Source organism: Bufo bufo, chromosome 4 (genome assembly GCF_905171765.1).
Source record: "Bufo bufo chromosome 4, aBufBuf1.1, whole genome shotgun sequence".
Taxonomy (NCBI): Eukaryota; Metazoa; Chordata; class Amphibia; order Anura; family Bufonidae; genus Bufo; species Bufo bufo.
Window position 1 is genome coordinate 280,842,104 of NC_053392.1, and position 27,570 is coordinate 280,869,673.

Below are 27,570 nucleotides of genomic sequence, written 5' to 3' on the forward strand. Positions count from 1 at the left end.
ACTGAAGTGCTCTGTCCCCAACAAGAGCCCTCTTTCTCTTTTTTTAATAATAAATTCCTCTTCTGAGGATGTAGAAATGGGGACTGTTCCCTAAGGTGCATTGGGTATTTTTGGGAATGTCCCCACAAACGAGGATGCTGCTAGAAAGTGCCTTGTTCCATGGCCGCCGTAAAAAAAATTCTGAGGAAAGTGTTGTAGGGAGACTTTCCCTGCAAGGTTTCGCTTAAGTGCTTGAACACTTGTAAGATATTGATCTTTTCCAACGGCAAATGGAGGTGGCCACCAACACCAATCGGCTATCTTCCAACGAACAAAAACAGGGGACCCTCCTTTGATAACTCAGAATTCCTTAATAGGGTGTATGAAAATGGGTTTTATAAACCGGACAGCCCATCATCATGCTTCTGACAATCAATGTGCGCCAGAATGACGTTTAAGACTTCTGCATTTGTTAGCATGGCGTGCGGTAGTAAAATTGTTTTATAAACCGCCATACTACCAACTACCATATACTTTATCTCATCTGCCCAGGACCATTCTCTATTGTATCTGCTTAATGTACAGTCTCCATTCAAACTGTTAGCTCTTGGTGCTGTAAGATGTGCTACGAATTTTTGGAGTCTATGGTATTTGTATATTTTTTATTTTTTATTTATAACTTTCGTTTAAAAATATCAGACATAGAAATGAATAGCAAAATTTTGCAATTAATACAGCCCAAACTGCTTAACATGCAGACTCCATTCAAACTATGTTTGGAAGCTCTCGGTGCTGAGAGGTGTGCTGTGAATTTTTGGAGTCGGTGAGATTTGTCATTTTTAACAAATTTACCGGTACGTTAAAAATAATAAATAAAAATGTGAACTAATGGCAGAATTCTATGATTAATACAGCCTGAACCCCTTAACGTGCAGACTCTGTTCAATCTGCGTTTCAAAGCTCTCCGTGATGAGTGGCTCCTAAATGGCACACCTATCAGATTTCTTATTTTCAATAAATTTACATTTAAAAAAAATAAATGGCTGCAGGTCTCAGAAAATCAAATTTGAACTGCCATAGATGATGTTCCGAGCACAATCTAACTGCCACCTATTCTCACACACGGCATACACACACAGCCCCACTTCTCTCTCTCACTCACATAAACTTTCAGCTCTTTTCAAGCACTATGTATTTCCTTCAGGAAATCCCAGTCTAGTTTTTTCATGTTTTTTCCATTTTCACTCAATACTTTGCACAACATTTGTTCCTGGGCTATCCAGAATGTTTCCAACTTTTTACAAAAATAACTTTGACCAGTTGATTAAGTGTTTTTTTCAGTTACTTGTCAGTACATTTTTTGCTGATTCAAACACCTTCTTATTTCTAATAATTACATTTGTTTGGCAGTTGAATTTTACTCAACGGTTGGCAGATGCCCAATGGCAATTATTTGTTTAATTGAACTCTGCAGCCCCAATACATGTTCTCGAATTCTCTCTGGAGAAAAAAAGTCACAAAAAAAACATTATTCAGAAAAAAAAAACCTCTGTTATGTTTTAAATCCTGCTCCTAAGCTTTCTTAAATACGTTTTTAGCCACACTCACTACACTGTTATTTCCTGGCAATCAGATCTAGGCCAAGTCACAGAAATTAGCCAGCTTTGTATAATGCTTTGTTGTCTTACACTGTCAAGTTAACCCACAGAGAACATTGATAGAATATGTTAATATATATTCAGAAGTGCATTTTAGGTGGCATTACGTTGGTGCTGGACTGCATAATGGAGGTTTGAGTAATGGCATTACATTCTGAAGGCTTTTTATTAAAAACTCCCCCAATAGCACAAAATGAAAAGGTGTATAAATGCAGTTTTGATTGTCTTGCATGTCGCGTACCAGACACTGTGCACCTTTGTTGGATTAATGGATGTTTCCATTTATTCTTGCACCATTATTCCCCAGCAGTGCTCTTCTCTTAGTATCTTAGTATAATAGGTGCATTTATGTATGACATTGTGAATCATATACTAGTTTGCTTTCTGCTTCAGCTTTCGGATCTTTAAATACTTGTCAACATAATTCATTAATCTATATGTGAAAACTGAGGTGTACTGGAAAAGATGCCATTTGATACAGTATATCTGTATATGTGTATGTGTGTAAAGGTGAAGACTGCATTGAGCAGTTGAAACGTTGCAGAGGGGTCAATAAAGGGTCCACCTTTTTCACTATACCTATTGGAGTGCTGCCTCATTTTTTGGATATATATCCTCTTCATTAACTGCTGAGCCTGCGGTTTGGAGGATTTTGCACCCGTGGTCTACTCGACTACTGCTGCTGTTTGGATTTTTTGTGTGTGTGTGTGTTTTTGATTTTTATTTATATATATATATATATATATATATATATATATATATACTGCTCAAAAAAATAAAGGGAACACTTAAACAACACAATGTAACTCCAAGTCAATCACACTTCTGTGAAATCAAACTGTCCACTTAGGAAGCAACACTGAGTGACAATCAATTTCACATGCTGTTGTGCAAATGGGATAGACAACAGGTGGAAATTATTACATCAAAGTTGGATCAGCCTGTAGTCTGTTTTTCCACTTTAATTTTGAATGTGACTCCAAATCCAGACCTCAATGGGTTGAAAAATTTGATTTCCATTTTTTTATTTTTGTGTGATTTTGTTGTCAGCAAATTCAACTATGTAAAGAACAAAGTATTTCAGAAGAATATTTAATTAACTCAGATCTAGGATGTGTTATTTTTGTGTTCCCTTTATTTTTTTTACACTAGTACACATGCAAATAATATTTTTTTTTACACTAGTACACATGCAAATAATAGAACAAGGGATTTTTCTGGAATGTGTGTGTGTGTGTGTGTGTGTGTGTGTGTATATATATATATATATATATATTAGTGTGTGTATATGCCATTTGCTACACTATAATATTATTTCAACTGTTAATAACCCCTGAAAGCATTATTTATTTCATTTTGATATATCCAACTACATGGACTCATTATATGTTTAATACAATGAAGCTATACATATAATAATATAAAAGCAGAGAAATGGCAGCACCAGAATAAAACGAAACACAGGTGCACACCTAAGGGGGCTAGACTAAAAATTAAAAAAGTAAAAAATGCAAATTCTTGGGTTTTAATACTGAAAAAAAAAAATTAAACCCTTTTGGAGGAAAAATGTATTATTTTTTTTTTTTATAACTGTATTCTGACCCCTATAACTTTTTTTTGTAGCTATGTGTGGGGGATTTTTTGCGGGACAATCTCCTTTTCAGTGATACAAATTTTCAATGTGTGCAACTTCTTGATCACTTTTTATAAAAAAATTATTGGGTAGTTGAAGTGGCAAAAAATGGCAAATTGGCTGTTTTTAATTTTGTTTTCCCGCTATGCCATTAATATTGTTATATTTTAATAGTATGGGCATTTTCGCACGCAGCGATGCCCATGATGTTTATTTTTTTTATTGGTTAAGTATTTTTAAAGGAAAGGAGGTGATTTGACTTTTTTTTTTTTATATATATTTGTAAACTTCTTTTTACTTTTTTAAGTCACCTTGGGTGACAATAACTGGCAATCATTTGATTGCCCATAGTATTCAGTGATGGCTAAATAGCCATCATTGAAGATTTCATTTGCACTATATCAATACAAGGCTGCCACCTAGTGGCCTGTATTGATACATACATTTAATTGACTCTGAAGCCTGCTTGAGGCTACGGTCAATTAGCTCAAGGTAACAGATTCCCCGATCTCAGCCGGGGAAAGATGTTACTGGACCGGAAACGCAGATGCCGTGGTCACATTTGACTACGGCATCTGAAGGGTAAGATGTATGCGATCAGCCTTATGGCTGATCGTATACATGTTCCGCGGGTCTCTGCTATTTAAAATAGCATAAACCCTGCGGCTAAGGCACCTGCTGCACGTGCGAGCGGGCGCCATGTTTAGGGATCGGACCCATGACGTACAGCTATGTCATGGGTCCTTAAAAGGTTAAAATGAATTGCGGAACGGCCCCTAAATGTGAATGTTGCATATTTATAAAGGTGTTTTCTGGGACCATATTCAGTGTTCGAAGAAGAAGATTTTGCATGCTGTTGACTCGCCCCATAGGACCCCAAGCCCCCCCCCCCCCCCCGAAAATAATTTTATCTGATATTGTTGTTGGATGTCAACTGATGGAATAAACAATGACCATTTTGTATTATTTATGATGAATGAACATAACATTTAATGGTGGCACAACTCCTTTAAAGGAAATATGTCACCTGAAAATTCACTGTTAAAACAGGTGCAAAGGGGGAAATTTATAATTCACACCACCACCACTTTTCTAATGTTAAAAAGTCACAAGCCCTCAGCTTCCCACCCTTGCTGCTGCCGCAGATTTCTTTTTAGGCGCATGGACTGCACCTTGTCAATAATTAGGCACATCTTCCGGCAGTGCAGGGGAGATCATAGACGGCATAAACCGCTGGTCTTTGATAAATCTCCCACAATGCCTTGCAGAACTGGCTCAGCTGGATGGAATGATATGGATGTAGCTCTGCCCGGATGGTCACTTTAACGCTATTTGTTGAATGTGTATTTGCTGTGTTAACACGTTATGCCAGTCAAGACAGTGGTGGCTACATCTGTGATCTGTTGTTTCCTAGGACTAACTACTAACTAGTAGTATTAAAAGTACCTTTTCTCTCCAATGAGGCAACAGATCGGTAAGTGAAAGATATCATTACATTCAGCTGAGCTAGAGCTGTAAGACGTTGGGCTGAATTTCACACCCTGCACTCCAGAATTCTGGCTTCAAAAAGTCTCAAGATAAGTGATTTCTTTGCACGAGGGAACCAGAAGGTCACAAATTTCATACCCTACACACACCCCCAGTTTTGGAAAATGGGCTTCACTTCAGATTTCTCACTGAGACCTTTTAAAAAGTCGCAAAAAATGTTGCAAACTCACTCCAGTACAAGGGTGGCGTAGGAAAACTGGGGTAGCATTTCTAGACAGAACTGTTAGCTTTAAAGATGCACCAGATTTAAAGGGGTTCTGCATTTTTTTTTTTTTTAACTGATCTATCCTCTGAATAGATCATCAGCATCTGATCGGCGGGGGTCTGACACCCTGGACCCCCGCCAATCAGCTGTTTGAGAAGGCAGAGGCGCTGGCAGTAGTGCCGCGGCCTTCTCACTGTTTACTGCAGGCCCAGTGATGTCACGACTAGTATCAATGGCCTGGGCGGGGCTAAGCTCTGTTCACTTGAATGGAGCTTAGCCGCGCCCAGGCTAGTTGATACTAGTCGTGACGTCACTGGGTCAGCGGTAAACAGCGAGAAGGCCGCGGCACTACTGCCAGCGCCTCTGCCTTCTCAAACAGCTGATTGGCGGGGGTCCAGGGTGTCAGACCCCCGCCGATCAGATGCTGATGATCTATTCAGAGGATAGATCAGTTTAAAAACACTGCAGAACCCCTGCAGCAATTGATAAATTTAGTGCAAAGTACTTCAACGTAGACTAGATATCCCCTTGTGATGAACTCCCCCCATTGTCCCTGCATAACAGCGCATTTCCTACTCCTTTTGACTGAATTGTTTGCTCTAACTCGAGGACGTAATAACACCAGTAATGTCTTGTTATGTTTCTTTACAGCGCAGGTTCAGCTTTTCTGTTCCAGTTTAGTTTGTTGCTTTATTAGCGAGATGGCGGCTTATGCAGATGTCGCTATTGTACAAGGATCCCCTCTTGGTTCAGTGTAATAAACCGGCCAGCTGTTGAATTCCTATAAAAACCATTTTCTGTGAATGGTACATCATAAGCCTTTTGTGCCGTGCTCAGGAGTAGACATTCATAATGTTATGAGGGAGAATATCATCTGTCTTTTCAGTATAAAATATTCACAACCGTGCAGGTGAGTTGCGCTCATAAATAATTCAGCGCAGTCACTGCTGTTTTATGGCCACGCGTTTTCTAGCAAAACTGTAGAAGGCAGGCCGTGGCTTCCAATAAAAGACATTCACGTAATGAAGTTTTGTGAGTCCTTTGCTAACCGTCCTTTACTGCTCATTCGCTTTATTTATTCATGATTTAATACAGTAAAACATAAGCTTCCTGAGAAGGGAGCGGAGAGGATTCTGCAGCACCGTGCAGACCAGTGTATTATCTGGCCTATCTACCCCTCCTTTTCTTACACCTGTCGCTCTTCACAAAAAACCCGCAAGCAATTATCCCTTTTTTATTCACGTCTGCATTGTGGTCTCTTAAGGAACAGAGGTGTCTGTTGTTTTGACAGGAAAAATCTCACTATTCATCAACACAATGTGCCTCTGACACGGATGTCAACGTCGCCTAATCTGAAGTAATGATTGGTACATATTCATATAAATTATGAACAGGGGTTTCTCGGTTTACAGAGATTTTTCACCCTCACGGGCCTTTCGGGCATACCTGCAGGGCTTAACTGATCCTCCATTGCTCCCCCGCTGTCTCCCTGTGTCAGCCATCCTGTTTGACACAGGTTACCTGGCCGCTGCAGCCAATGAGTGGCTGCAGCAGTCATATGTCCCCCATGTGTCATGTCACTGAGTCATGTGATGCATGGAGGACACTTCACAGCTGCAGCAGCCACATGACCAATGTCAAACCAGACAAAGGAGATGTCTGTGGTGGAGGAGCAAAATAGCTAAAAGGAGGGGATCAGATAAGTAGGATTTCTTCTGCATGTCTGGCCACGCTGGGGTTCTGCTCGAAAGGCCTCTGGGGGTGAACAACCGCTTTAAGACCATGTACACAACCATATTTTTCATCCTTGTGTAGCCGCATTTTGTTGCAGATAGAACACTGACCCATTAATTTCTCTGCCATGCACACAGCCGTATTTTTTTTATTTATTTTTTTGTAGATCTATTTGTCCGTTCCGCAAGTTATAGAGCATGTCCAATTCTGGACTGTACTGCAAACAAGAATAGTCATTTCTATTATTGGAAATGAGCAAAATGCGGAATGCACATGGAAGGTATCCATATTTTGTAGATTCATCATTTCAGGTCAAAAATACGGACACAACCCCTGTGAGATAGATATAGATAGATATAGATATATATATATATATATATATATATATATATATATATATTCCTGATCAAAAGTTTAAGACCACTTGAAAAATGGCAAAAAATCATATTTAGCATGGCTGGATCTTAACAAGGTTTCAAGTAGAGCTTCAACATGCAACAAGAAGAAATGGGAGTGAGACAAAACATTTTTTGAGCAATCAATTTAATGAAAACAACGAATAAACTGAAACGGGCTGTTTTTCAGCTGATCAAAAGTTTAGGACCACACCTCCCAAAAACCCCTAAACCCCTTCCCCCCCAAACAGAAATCCAACTTCCAAACATGAACTCAGTAATGAGTACCTCCGCCGTTATTGTTTATCACTTCAAAAATTCGTTTCGGCATGCTTGATGCAAGCGTTTCCATGAGGTGAGTGGGAACATTTCTCCAAGTAGTGAAGACGGCCGCACGAAGGCCATCTACTGTCTGGAACTGTTGTCCATTTTTGTAAACTTCCCTTGCCATCCATCCTCAAAGGTTCTCAATTGGATTTAAATCAGGGGAACACACAGGATGGGCCAAAAGAGTGGTGATGTTATTCTCCTGGAAGAAGTCCCTTGTCCTGCGGGCATTGTGTACTGTAGCGTTGTCCTGTTGAAAAACCCAGTCGTTACCACACAGACGAGGGCCCTGTCATGAGGAATGCTCTCTGCAACATCTGGACCTAGCCAGCGGCCGTTTGACGCCCCTGCACTTCCTGAAGCTCCATTGTTCCACTGAAGGAAAAAGCACCACAGACCATTATGGCGCCCCCTCCACTGTGGCACGTAGAAAACATCTCAGGTGGGATCTGCTTGTCATGCCAGTAACATTGGGAACCATCAGGACCATCAAGGTTAAATTTTTTTCCCATAAGAGAATAAAACTTTCTTCCACCTTTTGAATGTCCCATGATTGGTGCTCTCTTGCAAAGTCCAAACGAGCAGTTCTGTGGCGTTCAAGGAGACGAGGTCTTTGAAGAAGTTTTTTGTTTTTTAAGCCCTTCAGTCTCAGATGCATCTGATGGTTATGGGGCTGCAGTCAGCACCAGTAAGGGCCTTAATTTGGGTCTTGACGGACAGCCAATTGGATCCTCCGGCTCAGTGCTGCTGAAATTTTTTTTGGGACTTCCACTTGACTTTTTTGTTCCATAACTCTCAGGATCATTTAACAAATGCCAAATGACTGTCTTACTGCGTCCCACCTCAGCAGCGATGGCGCGCTGTGAGAGACCCTGCTTATGCAGTTCAACAACCCGAGCACGTTCAAAAAGGGAGAGTTTTTTTGCCTTTGCCATCACAACGTGTGACTACCTGACAGAAAACGACAATGAATCCACATCTTTGCACAGATTTGGCTTTTTAAAGGCATGTGGTCCTAAAATTTGGATCAGCTGAAAAACAGCCTGTTTCAGTTTAATCGTTATTTTCAATTGATTGAATGCTCAAAAAATGTTTTGTCTCACTCTCATTTCTTCTTGTTGCATGTTGAAGCTCTACTTGGAACCTTTTTAAGATCCAACAATGTAAAATATGATTTTTTGCCATTTTTCAAGTGGTCTTAAACTTTTGATCAGGACTGTGTGTGTGTGTATATGTATATATGTGTGTGTGTATGTGTATATGTGTGTGTGTATATATATATATATATATATATATATATATATATATATATATATACACACTGCTCAAAAAAATAAATAAAAGGAACACAAACACATCCTAGATCTGAGTTAATTAAATATTCTTCTGAAATACTTTGTTCTTTACATAGTTGAATGTGCTGACAACAATATCACACAAAAATAAAAAAAATGGAAATCAAATTTTTCAACCCATGGAGGTCTGGATTTGGAGTCACACTCAAAATTAAAGTGGAAAAACACACTACAGGCTGATACAACTTTGATGTAATGTCCTTAAAACAGGTCAAAATGAGGCTCAGTAGTGTGTGTGGCCTCCACGTGCCTGTATGACCTCCCTACAACACCTGTGCATGCTCCTGATGAGGTGGCGGACGGTCTCCTGAGGGATCTCCTCCCAGACCTGGACTAAAGCATCTGCCAACTCCTGGACAGTCTGTGGTGCAACGTGACGTTGATGGATAGAGCGAGACGTGATGTGCCAGATGTGCTCAATTGGATTCAGGTCTGGGGAACGGGCGGGCCAGTCCATAGCATCAATGCCTTCGTCTTGCAGGAACTGCTGACACACACCAGCCACGTGAGGTCTAGCATTGTGTCACGGCTGTATGTGAGCAACAATAGTATACACAGTAAAAGAGCTACTGACCGGACCCAAACTAGGGAGGATAAAGGGTGACCCCTGTCAGACCCTCAAAGCTCTCCCTATTCTGCTAAAGCACATGCCCGGATCCAAATGGCGGAACGAGGCATGCCCACGTGCCTAAGACTGATGACCACTGTAACCCCTACAATAGTGGAAGGGGCACGGCCACCGGTGCCCTACTCAGTATATGGAGGGAACCGTGGCCACCTCAGATCCAGTCAGAAAATAATCAGGTACACAACAATGTCTGTACACTTAGCTGAAGGTGTTGCAGCCGCAGAGAAGACGGATCCAAGGACAGCTGGCAATATCCGGAGTGCTTGCTGCAGCAGAACACAGGTCCAGTGAACTGATAGCTACAAGTGAAGATACTAAAGCAAGAGCTACAACTGAAATGAGAACTATAATCCATGCCCTACAATAGGAGGAGGGGTGATATAAAGAGAGGGAAATCAAACGCATGAGGAACATCTGGGAGGAAGGAAACCAAAAGTAAACAGAGCAGTGAGAACTCCTCCCAGCTCTAGTAGTGACATCATCACAGGGGTGGAGAAACAGAGCTGTGAGAACGTCCCAAAGCTCTGGTAGTGACACATTGTCTTGCATTAGGAGGAACCCAGGGCCAACCGCACCAGCATATGGTCTCACAAGGGGTCTGAGGATCTCATCTCGGTACCTAATGGCAGTCAGGCTACCTCTGGCGAGCACATGGAGGGCTGTGCGGCCCTCCAAAGAAATGCCACCCCACACCATTACTGACCCAATGCCAAACCAGTCATGCTGGAGGATGTTGCAGGCAGCAGAACGTTCTCCACTGCGTCTCAAGACTCTGTCACGTCTGTCACATGTGCTCAGTGTGAACCTGCTTTCATCTGTGAAGAGCACAGGGCGCCAGTGGCGAATTTGCCAATCTTGGTGTTCTCTGGCAAATGCCAAACGTCCTGCACGGTGTTGGGCTGTAAGCACAACCCCCACCTGTGGACGTCAGGCCCTCATATCACCCTCATGGAGTCTGTTTCTGACCTTTTGAGCAGACACATGCACATTTGTGGCCTGCTGGAGGTCATTTTGCAGGGCTCTGGCAGTGCTCCTCCTGTTCCTCCTTGCACAAAGGCGGAGGTAGCGGTCCTGCTGCTGGGTTGTTGCCCTCCTACGGCCTCCTCGACGTCTCCTGATGTACTGGCCTGTCTCCTGGTAGCGGTTTTCAATATTATGTGGTGGTCCAAAAATTGTGGGGAGTCTAAGGCACACCTGTGCAATATTCATGCTGTCTAATCAGCACCTTGATATGCCACACCTGTGAGGTGGGATGGATTATCTCGGCAAAGGAGAAGTGGTCACTAACACAGATTTAGACAGATTTGTGAACAATATTTGAGAGTAATGGGTCTTTTTTCATAAAACGGTTACTCTGATTGGTCAGTGCAGCATATTATGTTTCATAGCTCTTTATGAAATATAGCAGTGGATCAGTGATTGGCACCTTTTTCTCTGCCTAATAGCCAATAAAGATTTCCCCAGAAAGCCTCCGAGAAAGAGTGTGCAAATGTACATATGCCCCCGAAGCAGGACTCAACATTGATTAGTGGATCTATCGGTCACGGGGCTATGTTGCTGACATTGTACACAGTAGTACATACTATCGGGATTCATCAGACATTGAAGTTGTAATTGGTGAGGGCAGAAAACAGTTTCTGTTAACCGGTCTAGTTGTCCAATTAAAACTTACTTAGTCTTGGTCATAATGCTGCCAATATTTTAATTTTTTTTCCAAGTTGTCCTCTGCAAACTTTCTCCAATCCCTTTCACTATTTATTTTACCATATAATTTGCAGTTTACAGGTTTTTTCCATCCTTGAAAACAGAATAAAAATCAGTTTACAGTATATTGTATTCGATATTTGAATAAAATTTGCTTCTGTCAAACAGGTTGATCAGTGCCACTTTGATAAAGGCTGGCATAATTCAAGTGACACATTTGCAGAATGGGGAGAGAACAAATGATGTTTTTCTAAGTGATTTTATCTTTTAAGGCCTATATTTGCGCTACCATAGTTATGAATTGTATGCAGCCTAATTTTATTGTCTTGAACTTGACCGGGTTCCTCATTTGTCAGAGCGTGGGTTTTGATGGCGCCGGAAGCGGGAGTTTTATCTAAGTTGAGCCATGCCAATTAGCGCTACAGCCATCCACTAATGTCGTGTTTACATAGCCAGTGTTTGAGGAGCATCATGCGCCGCTGTGGTCTGGAGCAGGTACTGTATAATAAAGGCAGAATTTTATACTTCAGATATTTCAGAACCCTTAATTGCTTGGCTGGGTTAAAGGGCATCTCTCTGCTCTTTCCGTGGCCTTTTGCTTCACAGGAGGGTTTTTGTTTTCCTAAGATTTTTGCTACAAAGCCAGTGTCATGGTTTGACAAGCTCACTGTACCGATCAAGCTCTCCACGTGCCGTATCCTCTAAGATGGTGACCTTCAGCTTTTTCATTAACCACCACATAATGCCAAGGTTGTTAAAGTGGACATGACAAAAACTCTGACGCTGAGAGGTTTAGGCATCCTTGGATTCTGGGTTCTACAGTAAACATGATGGTTGAGTGCTTGTGGTGGTGTTTGACCATCCTCCATGTCCAATAATATCACTTTAGGTTCCAGGGCTGCCTCATACTTTTATCAGCAAATATCAATTTGGGGGCTTTCTAGAGCAGAATTGGTGGTTCACATGCCCTACACAAGAAGTTGAATGGCACTGTAAAAAAAGGGAACAACCGTTATTTATATAGCGTCAATATAATTTCACCGAGATTTATACAAATTTATAAAATGATCACCCTCCGTATTGCATATATGCCCTAATAGGACATGTGAACAGGTGTTGTCTTCATAAGTTAGTGAATGTCTTACCTATTTTTTCTACTAATTAATACCTAGATAATGAAACCTTTATTATTTTTTGTAATGTTTTTATTTTGATTGTAGTTATTTTATTTTTGTTCTGTTTCCTGTATGTGATTTATGGGGGCAGCCATTTTGCTGGAGCCCTTGCTCTTTTTAACAGCCGTTCAGAGATGAGCTTTGCCTCAGTCACATGAACGGTGGGAACCTGTAGATGGGTGATGACCCTTGAGGTCTGTGGGAGAGTTCTTTAGGCATACCTTGTGTAGACGTCAGTGGGCAGATAGGGTAGCTGTCTCTATCTGTTATCAGCGTTGTGATCCTGTAACGGACAGATAACCCTGCCTGTAAAGATAATGAAATGACTGATGAAAAGTGATCTCTACACAACAGTCTGTTATGAAACTTAGTAGTTATTGTGCAGTAGCTGAAAACAGCAATATGTGAATTGCCAGTAACTTCACCAGGCAAATATAAGGCGTCGAGTGGAAGAGGTCCCATCTTAGGCGTGCCTGCTCCAGCACATATACACAGGTCCCTCCTAAGTTCCTAGATAAACATGTGAAATGGTCTGAAGCAGATACTGTTTTGACATGCTGTTCTACTTCTGGAAATGAATACTATGGGGGACATTTATCAAGACCGGCACTTTCTGCACCGGTCTTGTTCTCCCCTGCACTGCTAGAGGATGCACCTCATTTATGACGAAGCTCAGGCCTTATCATAAATTAGGCACCTCTTTTGGCAGTCCTTAAGTTGCCGTAGATTTATGAAGTGTGAAAGAGTCCTCAGTCAGCCACCTCTAGCTTTGTATTTGCCCTAATCTTGTGTGCAACATTTTGCTTTTACTTTCATTTCAATGCGTTTTAGTAGACGGCGCGTATTTCAGGTAACCACTCCAGAATCAGAGTATCTACTCCTGCACGTATGGGTAAATCCTTAATCTCCACAGGAATCCCTCTTCCTCCACTGACTCCTATGGAATGCCAAAATCACACTGATAGTGAAGTACTGCTACTGTTGAACGCAAGCAGATCCGAAATTGTACTTACAAGCGCACAGTAGTATTCAGACACTTCAAACAGACGCTATAGAAGCGAGTACATCAAGGTGCTCCTTCCCGATGGTAATCCTATGAGGAGTTCGCTACAATAGTGAGGTACTGTCATCAATTTGTATAAAACAAGTATTTATTATACTCACAAATTCCATAAAAGTTATAAGCAATTCACAGATAAAAAGCAGCAGCCTTATGCACGCCTGACCCGGGCTTCGGGAAGGAGCACCTTGATGTACTCTCTTCTATAGTTTGAAGTGCCTGCATACTACTGTGCGCTTGTAAGTACAATTTCGGATCTGCTTGCGTTCAACAGTAGCAGTACTTCACTATCGGTGTGATTTTGGTATCCCATAGGAGTCAGTGGAGGAAGAGGGATTCCTGTGGAGATTAAGGATTTACCCATACGTGCAGAAGTGGATACTCTGATTCTGGAGTGGTCACCTGAAATACGCGCCGTCTACTAAAACGCATTGAACGGAGTGTGAATTGTACCCACATCACTTTCTGACCTGCTGCGGGTATTTATCCAGGCAACGTATCAGAAGATTTTAGTTTTTTGTTTTTGGCTTTTACTTTCATGTTTCTAAATGGTTTTAAAGCAGTAGTCTATTATTGCTTTCTTTAATATCAAACCTTTTTATACCTTTGATATACAACACCCACATTTCATGCATTTCACATGTTCCTGTCTCTCTTGATAAGAAACCCTGCGTGCAGTAATGATCTCAGCAACGCTGGCATGTTAAGTGACAGCATAATTAACACCTGCTTTTATTCAGGTCACTGCTATCAATACCTGCCGTCATATTTAGGACATGGATTTGCATACTTTACATTGTGCACAATAGATGCAGCCACATGGCTCAGTTAATTAATTTCCTATACACTAAGCCTTCCTCGATCCTTAGATGGGGTCTTCTCATCTTGTCTCAGACTTATATTTTTAACATATACCATAATCCCTTTTAGTGTTTTGAAGAAAAAAAAACGGCAAATATCACGAAGATCACTGAAAATCTATTGAAAAACCGCTTATTTATCCATTGTATGCATTATACATGTGTTAAAAGGCTTGTAAAAACCTAGCCACAAAATTTGCCACTCAAACTTCTTGCACTTTAAAAGACAGATATGTTCAAACAATTAGGCCCCTTTCATACGGGCGAGAATTCCACGCGGGTGCAATGCGTGAGGTGAAAGCATTGCACCCGCACTGAATCCTGACCCATTAATTTCAATGGGGCTGTGCACATGAGCGGTGATTTTTACGCATCACTTGTGCGTTGCGTGAAAATCGCAGCATGTTCTATATTCTGCCTTTTTCACGCAACGCAGGCCCCACAGAAATGAATTGAGCTGCGTGAAAATCGCAAGCATCCACAAGCAAGTGTGGATGCGATGCGATTTTCACGGATGTTTGCTAAGGAGACGAGGGATAAGCAACCCTTGACCCCATTTACTTTATTTGCCATTATAATAATGGAAAATAATAGCATTCTTTAATACAGAATACGTAGTATAATGTCCATTGAGGGTAAAAAATAAATAATAAAAACATTACTCACCTCATCCACTTGATCACGCAGCCGGGATCCTCTTCTTTGTTCTTCTTGAAGGACCTGCGCTGACATCATCGCGCTCACCACGTTGTGAGCGCGGTGACATCAGCGCAGGTCCTGCTGAATGAAGATAGAGGGATCTTTTATCTTTATTCAGCAGGACCTACGCTGACGATTATGTCATCAAAGGTCCTTTTGCAGGTCCTGAAAGAAGAAAGAAGACTATGCCAGCTGCGCGATCAAGTGGATAAGGTGAGTTAAATTATTATTTTTTAACCCCTCCAGCGCTATTGTACTATGCATTCTGTATTCAGAATGTTTTATTTTCTCTTTATAACATGGTTATAAGGGAAAATAATAGCAATCTACAGAACACCGATCCCAAACCTGAACTTCAGTGAAGAAGTCCGGGTTTGGGTAGCACATTCAGTTTTTTTTTATCACGCACGTGCAAAATGCATTGCACTCGCGCGGAAAAAACTGAACAACGCAATTGCAGTCAAAACTGACTAAAATTGCGTGCGCACTCACGCGGGTTTGCAGCAATACACCCGGGACGCATCCAGCGCAAATCCGGGACGGCCGTGTGAGAGGCCTAAGGCCTCTTTTAGACGGGCGTTGCGGGAAAAGGTGCTGGTACATTGCGGGAACATACGCAATTTTTCTGTGCGAGTGCAAAACATTGTAATGCGTTTTGCACTCGTGTGAGAAAAATCGCGCATGTTTGGTACTCAAACCCGAACTACTTCACAGAAGTTCGGGCTTGGGATCGGTGTTCTGTAGATTGTATTATTTTCTCTTATAACATGGCTATAAGGGAAAATAATAGCATTCTGAATACAGAATGCATAGTAAAATACCGCTGGAGGGGTTAAAAAAATCAATAATAATAATTTAACTCGCCTTAATCCACTTGATCGCGCAGCCGGCATCTCTTCTGACTTCTTTCGTTGCTGTGTGCAGCAACAGGACCTGTGGTGACGTCACTCCGGTCATCACATGGTCCATCACCCTGGTAAAAGATCATATGATGGATCACGTGATGACCGAAGTGACGTCACCACAGGTCCTGTTGCTGCACACAGCAAAGAAAGAAGTCAGAAGAGATGCCAGCTGCGCGATCAAGTGGATTAAGGTGAGTTTAATTTTTATTTATTTTTTTAACCCCTCCAGCGCTATTGTACTATGCATTCTGTATTCAGAATGCTATTATTTTCCCTTGTAACCATGTTATAAGGGAAAATAATAATGATCGGGTCTCCATCCCGATCGTCTCCTAGCAACCGTGCGTGAAAATCGCACCGCATCCACACTTGCTTGCGGATGCTTGCGATTTTCACGCAACCCCATTCATTTCTATGGGGCCTGCTTTACGTGAAAAACACACAAAATAGAGCATGCTGCGATTTTCACGCAACGCACAAGTGATTCACGCATCGCATCTGCACGGAATACTCGCCCGTGTGAAAGGGGCCAGAGAGTTTCATGGCTTGACTTAATAGTGCACTTTAAAACTGCTTGGAGTTGGATGTCCTACTGATGGGCAAGTTTTACATGGCTGTGACTCCTGCCGCAAGGATACGTGTAGTGCTGCCGGTGTGGATAGCTCTACTCCTTAGAACAGAATGGATAATCCATTCTGCAGGAAGCACGTTTTAGGAAAAGTAGCTTTCCTGCAGCTGCGATACCTGTGTATGAAAGACTGGCCAACACTGGAAAGCTGAGGTGCAGGTCCTCAGTGCACAGAAGACCTCATTTGCACAATTTTACAAAGAAACGTATATGCTTAAGGGGCGCATGTGCATTCATTACTTTGCTGCTGCCCACAGTGAGTATTGCATGGCACATGCCTGGGTATGGCAGTGATGTGCGCAGATGCGGTATTTTGGGAACAGAGGAGAGTGACGTCAGGAAGATACTGGGCTAGCTTGCCGAAAGACAGGAGTTATGAAACTTAGTAGTCTGTGTGAAAACTGCAGGATTGTGAATTACTGTGATTTGCAATGTTTCTAGTAATGACCCTTCACCAGGCAAAAATGAGGCGTCCAGTAGAAGAGGTCCTATCTTAGGAGGAACCATGTGCCAGCTCCAGCACATGTACAGTTGCAAGAAAAAGTATGTGAACCCTTTGGAATGATATGGATTTCTGCACAAATTGGTCATAAAATGTGATCTGATCTTCATCTAAGTCACAACAATAGACAATCACAGTCTGCTTAAACTAATAACACACAAAGAGTTAAATGTTACCATGTTTTTATTGAACACACCATGTAAACATTCACAGTGCAGGTGGAAAAAGTATGTGAACCCTTGGATTTAATAACTGGTTGAACCTCCTTTTGGCAGCAATAACTTCCACCAAACGTTTCCTGTAGTTGCAGATCAGACATGCACAACGGTCAGGAGTAATTCTTGACCATTCCTTTTTACAGAACTGTTTCAGTTCAGCAATATTCTTGGTATGTCTGGTGTGAATCGCTTTCTTGAGGTCATGCCACAGCATCTCAATCGGGTTGAGGTCAGGACTCTGACTGGGCCACTCCAGAAGGCATATTTTCTTCTGTTTAAGCCATTCTGTTGTTGATTTACTTCTATGCTTTGGGTCGTTGTCCTGTTGCAACACCCATCTTCTGTTGAGCTTCAGCTGGTGGACAGATGGCCTTAAAGGGACACTGACAGGGCCAATAAGCATATTGAGGTATATATATGGCAGTACAGGTCTTATAATGGGTATTACAATCATCTAAGTATCCCCCCTGTCCTCATTATACATACAGTAAACTTAAGTTTTATAACCTGCTCCAACGGTCTTCAATCTGCCCAAGGGGCGGCGTTTCACCTCTCTTGCGCCCAGCCAGCCTCCCCCAACTGCCGCTTTGAAGCGCCGCCCGGCTCATGAATGTTTACATGGTGTGTTCAATAAAAACATGCTAACATTTAATTCTTTGTGTGTTATTAGTTTAAGCAGACTGTGATTGTCTATTGTTGTGACTTAGATGAAGATCAGATCACATTTTATGACCAATTTGTGCAGAAATCCATATCATTCCAAAGGGTTCACATACTTTTTCTTGCAACTGTACATAGGTCCCTCCTTAGCTTAGGGGTCTGGGCACTTGCAACCTCATTAGCTATGCTTTCAAAGTTCATTTTTTGAGCTTCACAGAAAAGTTTAAAAAAAGTACCGTTTATTGTGTATGTGACCTTCAGTGCGATTTGAGCAGTGTAATATGACAAAAGTGACTCCCTTTAAACACCGTTATTAAGGTTTCACAGATCTCTGTGTAGTTATTGAATGGTGAGCTTAGTTGTTTACTTCCAGAATAGGAAAATCTGTCCTTCGTGTATTGGTTACACAGGCGAACAGCTTTTTACTAGAGAGCTCTAAAAACTGTAGTGTATCGAGACCAGCCCTCGCACATGACCACTCTTTTGAAGTAGACATTGAAAGTGTCTTTTAAACTACTTAAAACAGATCTTCAGGAATCATACTATATATAATATCAGGAAACTGTATACCTCTTCATTATGAAATAAACACACTGAAACCGCAATATGCAAACAGCCGTGATCTTGTTTTCTGCCTTTTATACCAGTAGTCACAAATCCTTCGCTCCCGATTGCCAATCCCAGTAAGCTTACATTTTTACCTTGTACAACAAGTACATTAAGGTACATTCACACGACCGTGTGTAATCCTTTCCGTTTTGCGGACCGCAAATAACGGAACAGTGTGTCTGCATTTTGCGGACAAATGACTTCAGTTTGTGTTCCTTAAGTCTTCCGTTTTTTACGGAAATGAAAAAAGAGAGAAAAAATAAAATTAGGCACCATTCACACGACCGCAATTTTGTTCCGCATTTTGCGGAATGGAATTGCGGACCCATTCATTTCTATGGGGCCACACGATGTGCTGTCCGGATCCAGAAATGCGGACAAGATTAGGCATTTTCTATTACAGTGCGGGCGATGTGCGGTCCGTAAAATGCGGAATGCACATTGTTGGTGTCCGTGTTTTGCGTATCTGTGGATCCGCAAAACACATACGGATCTGTAACTCTTATTAAGGGTCCATTCACACGTCTGTAATTTGGGACCCATTAACTTTCAATGGTGCTGGAACGGCTGAGGATCCGCATTTCCAGGATCCGCGTCCACATTTCCGGGGTCCGTATTTTTGGGATCCGCAATTCCGTTCCTGAAAAAAAATAGAACATGTCCTATTCTTGTCCACAATTGCGGACCAGAAAAGGCATTTTCTATTAGTGTCGGCGATCTGCAGAAAAGCAATTTGCGGATCGCACATTGCCGGTGTCCGTGTTTTGCTGATCTGCAAAACACTTACGGACGTGTGAATGGACCCTAAGACCTTCAATAATACTTAAACAGATCCACAAAAAACTGATGACATACGGAAACCATACTATATGTCATCCGCAATTTGCGGATCCATTGACTTAAATGGGGCTGCGGACTGATCTGTGCAGACAATAGTAGTACAAGCTTCATATTTTTGCGGACTAGAAATGCGGAAACACAGATGCGGAAAACATACTGAACATTGTCCGCACATTTTATTCACCCATAGGAATGAATGGATCCACATCTATTCCGCAAAATACGGAACGGATGCGGCTCTGATGCGGATAAAATTATACGGTCGTGTGAATGTACCCTTATAGGATCGACATGTCAGAGGGAACACCTCTTCTTGAGGGTAGTCATTGGAGCGTATTGGATTGTGAGTTAACATATATGTGATTTTAATTAAAAAATATATATATATATATATATATATATATATATTAATTTAAGAAATGGGGAAGGAAACCCATTTATACACTGAGAATATAGAAACTCCATGCAGATGTTGTCCTTGGCTGGAAGTCAGAACCCTCCCAGTACCACAAGGTAACAATGCAAGCCACTACAGGTGAAACTCAAAGAATTAGAATATTGTGCAAAAGTCCATTTATTTCAGTAATGCAACTTAAAAGGAATTGCATTAATGCAGCTTAAAATTAGAATTTTGGGAAAAGGTTCAATATTCTAGGCTCAAAGTGTCGCACTCTAGTCAGCTAATTAATCCATAAACCCTGAGCAAAGGGGACCTCAAAATTGTCACTTTGGGGTTTCATAAGCTGTAAGCCATAATCATCCAAATTATACCAAATAAAGGCTTGAAATGTCTCACTTTGCATGTAATGAGTCTATCTCATATGTTTCACCTTGTAAGTTGTATTACTGAAATAAACAAACTTTGCACGATATTCTAATTTTTCGAGTTTCACCTGTATTTTGCCCTTACAGCAGGCTTTTCTTTTTGGCATTTTCTTCTCCCTATTCTTCAGGGACCTGGCACATCTAACTCGAAAATATTATGCCAAAATAAGCTGTCAAGTGATTAAAATGCTGCTGAATTCAACTTCAAGCACAGTTCTGTCTGGGTCGGCTTTTTAGTTAAGGGTTGCTTCATTATTCTAAGACTTGGCAGCTCCCGATTATGTCTTTCAGATAGGTAGTGTTATAAGAGCTTGGAACAAAGCTCAAACAAATATTACATACTCTATTAAACCTAGTAGAAAGGCAGAAATCTGCTGGCACGTTCACCTAAGTGCCTAATTAATGAGCACTTTGCTTCTTTTCCCAGGTTGTGAAAAAAGAACCACAGCTAGAGGTTAAAGCCAGTCCAAAGAAAGCACCAGAGATGACTGTTGATCTTTTAGGACTTGGTAAGTAATACATAATGAACACTGCCCGTTGTTACATTCTAAAAGGACTACAATGAAACCTCTGCAGAAGGGAGCATCAGGCCTTTATCTTCCATATGCCAACTGATATTGTTAGCTGCGCTTGAGAATGGCGTGATTAAGTCTGCCGAGGGCCCTCTATTAAAGAAAATGTTTAATAAGGGGGCCTGTTTCTGTCAGCAGTACTGTCTCCACCAAAATACCAGTAATGAGCTCCTTGGGGAATGAAAAGCTATCAAAGTATTCTTCAAAGTCTGGCTGTATAATGACATTTCAGCATTTAAATAGAAAGTTTTTTAATGTAAAGAGTAAGATGTTAGAGATGTTTTATTGCATTGCGTTCAGTGCTGCTATGGGAAGGATCACGTTTTATTGACTCCTTTTACTGAATGTTTGTATTTGCTGCCAGAGTCAAAAATTAATTTTTATGAAAGCAAGTGAAGTTTAAAATGGTTATTTCTTTTATCTGTGTTTTTTGTGAATACAGGCTGCCGGCGGTAAATATTGGAAATGATCTCCCGTTGGTTTTAGTTACACCGGTTACCTTTTCATTTATAAGAAGACACATAGCAATAGAAAACACCTAGATTATCATGAGCTCTTTTTCGGTCTTAAATATTAAGCCCACGCACGATACTTGACCTCATTGAAGAGACATCCATGCATGCACGGCCTTCTCGTTCTTGCCACCGGTAACATTACAAATTAATGTAGCCATAGCAACCAAAATTAAAACATTCATATTTTAACTTGTGTAAAATGGATTTAAGGTTTGACAGTTTCCTCTTATGACTAGGGTACAAAAATGTCCCTTTAAAGAGTCACTGTACTTCCACACAATTTCATTCAATAGATTATGGTGTAACTAGCAAATTTCTAAATCACTACTTTTAAAAAAAATAGGCCAGCATCTACCTGAAAAAAGCTGTAAAGTTATGGCCACTAGGGGTCTCACCTCCACCTAACTTCCAGTCCACTGCCTTTACCAGAAAAGGGGGGTGTTTGAGGTAGCTGAGACCCTGAGCCTGATATAAAACTGCTTCTGAATTCACAGGAGCCTTTTGCCTTTCTGAAATTGCCTTTCTTTTAGTGTGACATCCCCCTCATAAGGGTGAGCTCTATAGCTGAAAACCTAGTCAGAACCAAGGGAAAGGATGTCTTCGCAGTACTGGGCGATTCCAGAGAAGGGAGATGCCCTCTGCTTGTGAGAGAACTGCATCTAGCTGTGCAGCTGACAAACCGTTTATAATAGGGCTGAATAATTAGGGAAGCCCAAAAAAGACTTGATCGTTCAGTTATGATTTTACAGAGAGGAACAGCCATTATGCAAACATAAAAATAAAAAAAACACCTCAGGTACACTTTTAATGTAAAAACTTTACAGAGAGAATGAATTAACTTTCAGACGGGCATTTCATAGGGGGCACAACATGAAAGTATAGTCTAATCTGCAGGCAGCATGTTAAAGGGAAGAAGGAGCTAAACATATTGATATATAGATTACTTGGAAAAGATTCGGTACAGTTTGTAATCTAACTGCTTACTTTGGATTTAGGAGTCTAGTGGCCCGTTCTAATCAGTGATTGCCAGTCATATGTAGAAAATGTCCAATCATTATGTGAGTAAAACTGAATCTTTCCCCAAATAAATACCATGTTTTCTGACTGTAAGATGCACACTTTAGCAAGGAAAAAATCTTGCTAAAAAATGCCTACTTATTTATAGTCCTCAGTCAGGGTGGTCAAGCAGCACCTCCTCTGACTCTTACAGCGCTTTCCCTAATCGGTGAGAGAGCTGTACATTTGCACTCTCTTCCTGCCTGACACCGATGTGTGATCAATGCAGAAGAGAGAGGACTGAGAAACACAGGCCTCTCCATGCTGAAGGTCCCCAGGCAGAAGAAAAAAAAAGATGAAAGCTCTGACTAACTGCTGTTTGATGACCATTGATCATGTCGCCAGTGGCAGGAGTCAGACAAGGAAGGAGAAAGGGGCTCTACAGCAAGTATTGTATTGTACACTTGTGATGGGTAGCGTCTTACGGTACATAAAATATGGTGTATATCAATCTTCTAAGCCCCTCCTGCTGTATACCATACAGTCTTCAGATAAACTACGTGTTCAGTATGACAGATCCCTATATGACATCATGCCCTTACACGGTGCAGTATTTTCCTGCCGACTGGTTAGCTTTAAGATGTCGATTGACTCATTTTGCTTGTGTAAACTGAGCATCCTTTGTAGTGTTGTGAGAAAACTTAGATTTGATATCGCATATGAAAATTAAATGAGTTTGGCCATGATGTCCTAAAGCAGTGTTGTGGAATTATGGATCATTTTATTATTTAGGCCTTAATAGGTTTGTATTAGATTAGAAAAAATAAGATCTAGTTCTGCACCACTCATGTCCACGGGCTGTGTGTTATTACAGCTCGGCCCCATTCAGTATCTGCCTGCTGTGCTGACTCTACAGCGAATTGTGCAGTCACCATAATGTCCACTATTGCAGAACGTATTCTGTGATATTTGTATAAATACAATTTTCATTCTCTCGCTGTCCGACCGGGCTGCTGTCCAGGGACAATTATGGTTATCAAGCTTTGTATCTCTTAGAACTGGGAAGTTTAAATGTTTGCTGCCCAGAAGCAAATTGCTCATAAGATACCAGCTGTAGGCATTTCCCCGGGCTGCGGAGAAAGAGCCACTAGTCTTTATTCAGCTCTGAGATCTAATCTGCCAATCCAGTGCAAAAGGAGTAGAGTAGATTTTATAATGGGTATAATTTATACCAGTTTTCTAAAGTAAATGTGTTGGTCCAGCCCCCTTCTGTGGCAACAATGTAAGAAAGCACATAAAGGGAATTTTTCATTCCTACAACACCAGTTTTCTGGCACTAAAAAGTAGCAAAATTCGGTTTTGAAACTTTTAAAATGCCATTCTTTTGTTTTTTGTTTTTTGTCGTGACTGCCATTTTTAAAACACCCTCAACAGAGGGCAGGGGGTGGGTGGGCCCCTGCTGTTTTCGATGTCTTTGCCGAAAATGTCAATGCCAGCAGATTAACCCTTATATGTGGCAGTCAATGCTGACTGCTGCATATAAGGAATTTATAGAGAGAAGAGGCTCCCCCTCTCGACCCCAATGGCTCTTCACAATGCGACGGCAGAGTGCCAGTGGCTCCTAAGGCATCCCAATGATTTACAGGGGCCTGGCAGCTACTGAAACCTCTGATGCCCAGCCCCTAGTCTGTGTCTCATAGGCAACTCTAAGTGTAAGGGCCAGTTCATGTGGAGTTTTGTGGTGCTGATTTTGAAGCGTCTCCACCTCAAAATCGGCTCCAAAAATGCCTCAGAATAGCCTCCCATTCGTTTCAGTGAGAAACAGCATATGGAAAAAAGGAGCTTTTTGGTCACCTGGCTTCCAAAAAGTCATAATGTCAAGCAATCAAAATGTTGTATGTATTGCAAAATAGTCCCAATGAAAATGGCACCTCATTCCGCAAAAAATAAAGCCTTCACATAGCTCCGTAAAAATTAAAAGTACTGTTGCCAGAAAATGGCTCTTCTGGTACCAGAGACTGTGTAAAAGCAACATGATGCCCGTAACCAATCCTTCAAAATCTGTGCAGCAAAAGTCAAAGGAGGGTTTTTCCCTTCTGAACCCTAAAGCGTACAAAAACAGCAGTTTATGTCCACATATATGGTATTTCTGTACCTAGTCGAACCCGTCTAAAAATGTAAAGGGGGTGTGGTGGGTCTTAGATGGCACCTGCTGGGCACAACGAACTGAGCAAAACACTCATTCATCAGGTAATCGCATCATTCATGCAGTCACCTAAATAGTTGTTTGCCGGCAGCAGATTGTGCTTTGTAGACGGCCTCGGCTGCTGGCAAACAAGTATGGGGGCAAGCAATGGCATTAGCAGTCACTTCTCCCCATACCGTGGAGGAGATCATTGCATGTAAATGCAGCGGTCTCCTTCACCAATGAGCAGGCAATCATCCCAACAATCACCTACAAAATTGGCCCAGGGGTCTTTACTTTTATTAGCAGTATTGCCCCCCCCCCCCCCCCCCCCCCCCTCCCCTCCAATCCCTTAGTAGTAATTATGTTCCCCCTCTCTCTTTTTTTCCTTCGTCTTACGAGCAGCAGGTGCCTCTCCCAATTTCTCCAGTAGTGACTATAGTTTCCTTGCACAGCTTTTCCTCCAGCCGATTCTCGTCATGTTTGCCGGGCTGTGGCCTGGTTCCCATTATAGTGAATGGGGCTGGTGGTTGTCGGGTAGCATCTGGATCCAGACATCTGCTCCCTGCCGGAGATGGTAACCGCTAGTGTGAAACTAGCCCAAGCAAATGGCTTCTGGAATTGTGGAAAAGACCTTGATTGTTCAATGCGCCGCTAATGCTCTTTGTACATATTACTCTTCAGGTCACTACTATGTGATGCAGTGCGCTGGTCTTGAAGAAAAGCAATATTTAGGCAGCGCCTAGTGTTTGGCCGGGGTAAAGCGTCTGTGCGTCAGGTACACTTCTGGCTGGTTGTAGAGCAAACACATGGTAGCTGGTGTCATACAGACCGGCCACTTGTAGATCTGAACTTATTAACGGACAATACAAAAGCCTTTAAAGGCAAATCAGATACAATGAAGTAATACATTTGCATTTATATAGCATTTTCTGTCTGAAGATCTACAGCCACTTCAAAGCCAATTTCCACATGAATATTATTGAGTTACAATCAAATCTGGCAGATTATGCAAGTAATTGCCGGAATAACACTTTATACAGTATGTGGGAATATTTACATTTATATTGCTCTGTACCTCAGTCCTATAATAGAATTCAGCCAATCACTCCGCGAGGCTTAATGGGTTAAGTAGGTTAGCGCCAATTCTGTGACTATCAGCCACTTACTTGTAAAGTTTTTGTAGAACACAAGGGAAGTGCGTGTATTAAGGGAAAGCTCCGTGGAAATGGAAAAAAGATTGCTTACTTGGAGAGGCAGTACCACCGCTATCGGGTTTACAGATCCTGCTCCCTAATTCCAAGATGTTCCCGATACAAGTACCTGTCATATGTACCAGTCCCGTTTTAGGATTGTACATTTATATATGAGAAGGGGGGAGCGGCTTATGGCAAAAGCATGCACATGTAGTAAGTATGATGGGAGTGGGTGGTAGATATCTAGGGAGAAAAACAGTTCAAGGGACACGGGCCAGAATGTCTCCAGTGTGGGGACTTTCCACTGAAGAGGAGACACAGCTAGATCATAAGAAAAAATGACGTTTATAAGGCTTTTTTTGTAATAACTTTTATTTTACTTTATTTTTGGCTTCCAGTAGAAATGGGATATCCTCTATGCCGACACCCTGTGAAACAAAGGCTTTCTGCTACCATCCTGGCATTGCCCCTCATAAGTATTTTTCTCCATGTTGAATTGTGTCCGGGAATTTATAGTGATGCAAAAAAAAAAAAAAAAAAAAAAAAAGTATTCAAATATTCTCTTGTATTATGTATTTTTCGATCTTGCTCATGAGCTGAAATTCTGTGAAGTTTTTTTGCTTCAACTTTCATGGTTCATTGCAATCAGACAGCATTACATCACTTGTATTATGGCTCCAGGGCTACTGTTGATGTGGAGCTGTAAAATGGTATCTGATCAGGAAAGACTTCTTTGCATTCCCTCGACAGGATCCAGTCCTTTTTTTTGGTCCTTGCTTCACGTGTTCTAACACTCCCTGATGAATAAAGCCTAAGATAGGCTTCTAACCTTAGTTTTCTGTTGACTACTCTGCAGACCTTTTAAAAATATGTTTCATTTGTGGCTTTTCAGTTTAGGCTACTTTCACACTAGCGTTATTCTTTTCCGGCACTGAGTTCCGTCACAGGGGCTCTATACCGGAAAAGAACTGATCAGTTTTATCCCCATGCATTCTTAATGGAGAGTAATCCGTTCAGGATGTCTTCAGTTCAGTCTTTTTGACTGATCAGGACGGAGATAATACCGCAGCATGCTACGGTTTTATCTCCGGCCAAAAAAACGGAACACTTGCCTGAATGCCGGTTCCTGCATTTTTTTTCTATAGGAATGTATTAGTGTCGGATCCGGCATTTAAAATACTGCAATGCCGGATCCGTCCTTCCGGTCTGCGCATGTGCAGACCTTTTAAAAATGGGGGGGGGGGGGAAGAGAAATAGAAACGGATCTGTTTGTCCGTATGACAAACGGACAGATGGATCCGTTCTTGCAATGCATTTGTGAGACTGATCTGTCTACAAATGCTGTCCGGTTGCATGCAGATTGCCGAATCCGGCAGGCAGTTCCGGCGACAGAACTGCTTGTCGGATCACTCTGCCGCAAGTGTGAAAGTAGCCTTATTCTGTGGCGGTAAAGCTTCAGTCTTTACATTAGATCGCAGTAATGTGGAAACAGGGTCCTTTGAGCTGTTGTGACAGAATCTAATAATGTGAATTTTCATGTCAGTCATGCTCCGTGTGATCTCGTTTTTGCATGGACTGTTGCTTTTGTATGTTAATCCCTGGCTTGCTTGCAGTTTCTAGAGACTATGCGATGCTGAGATGACTCCAGTACGGAGCTCTGCTTAACTAATAGCATATTAAGTCTTGGATGAATTTACTTTTAAAAGGTGAGCAGTACTGGAAATGTTAATATATTCCCTGATAGATATAGAGAATCTCAAGGCAAATGTGGCCATTATACTCTGCACAGAATATGCAAGCATGAGCATGCAAACAAAATGTCAAGACCTTTAACGAATCAAATGTGCCTCGTTCACGCTAACCTTCAATTAGTTTCAGAAAATCTTTTTGCTCAATATAGGTCTGGCAGTCCGGCTGTTTGTCCTTAGGCTGGCGAAGATCCCAGCGGCTCTTAATATG

General features: G+C 41.6%; 1 protein-coding gene across 2 annotated transcripts in view; it reads left to right on the plus strand.

Moving 5' to 3' along the window:
- Window positions 1-27,570, plus strand: part of SMAP1 (small ArfGAP 1) — a 237,132-nt gene that overhangs the window by 161,178 nt on the left and 48,384 nt on the right. For both annotated transcript variants that reach the window (XM_040428637.1, XM_040428638.1), the window contains one exon: window positions 20,575-20,656. In XM_040428637.1, coding sequence (XP_040284571.1) covers window positions 20,575-20,656 — 82 coding nt within the window. The remainder of the gene's footprint in view (window positions 1-20,574; window positions 20,657-27,570) is intronic.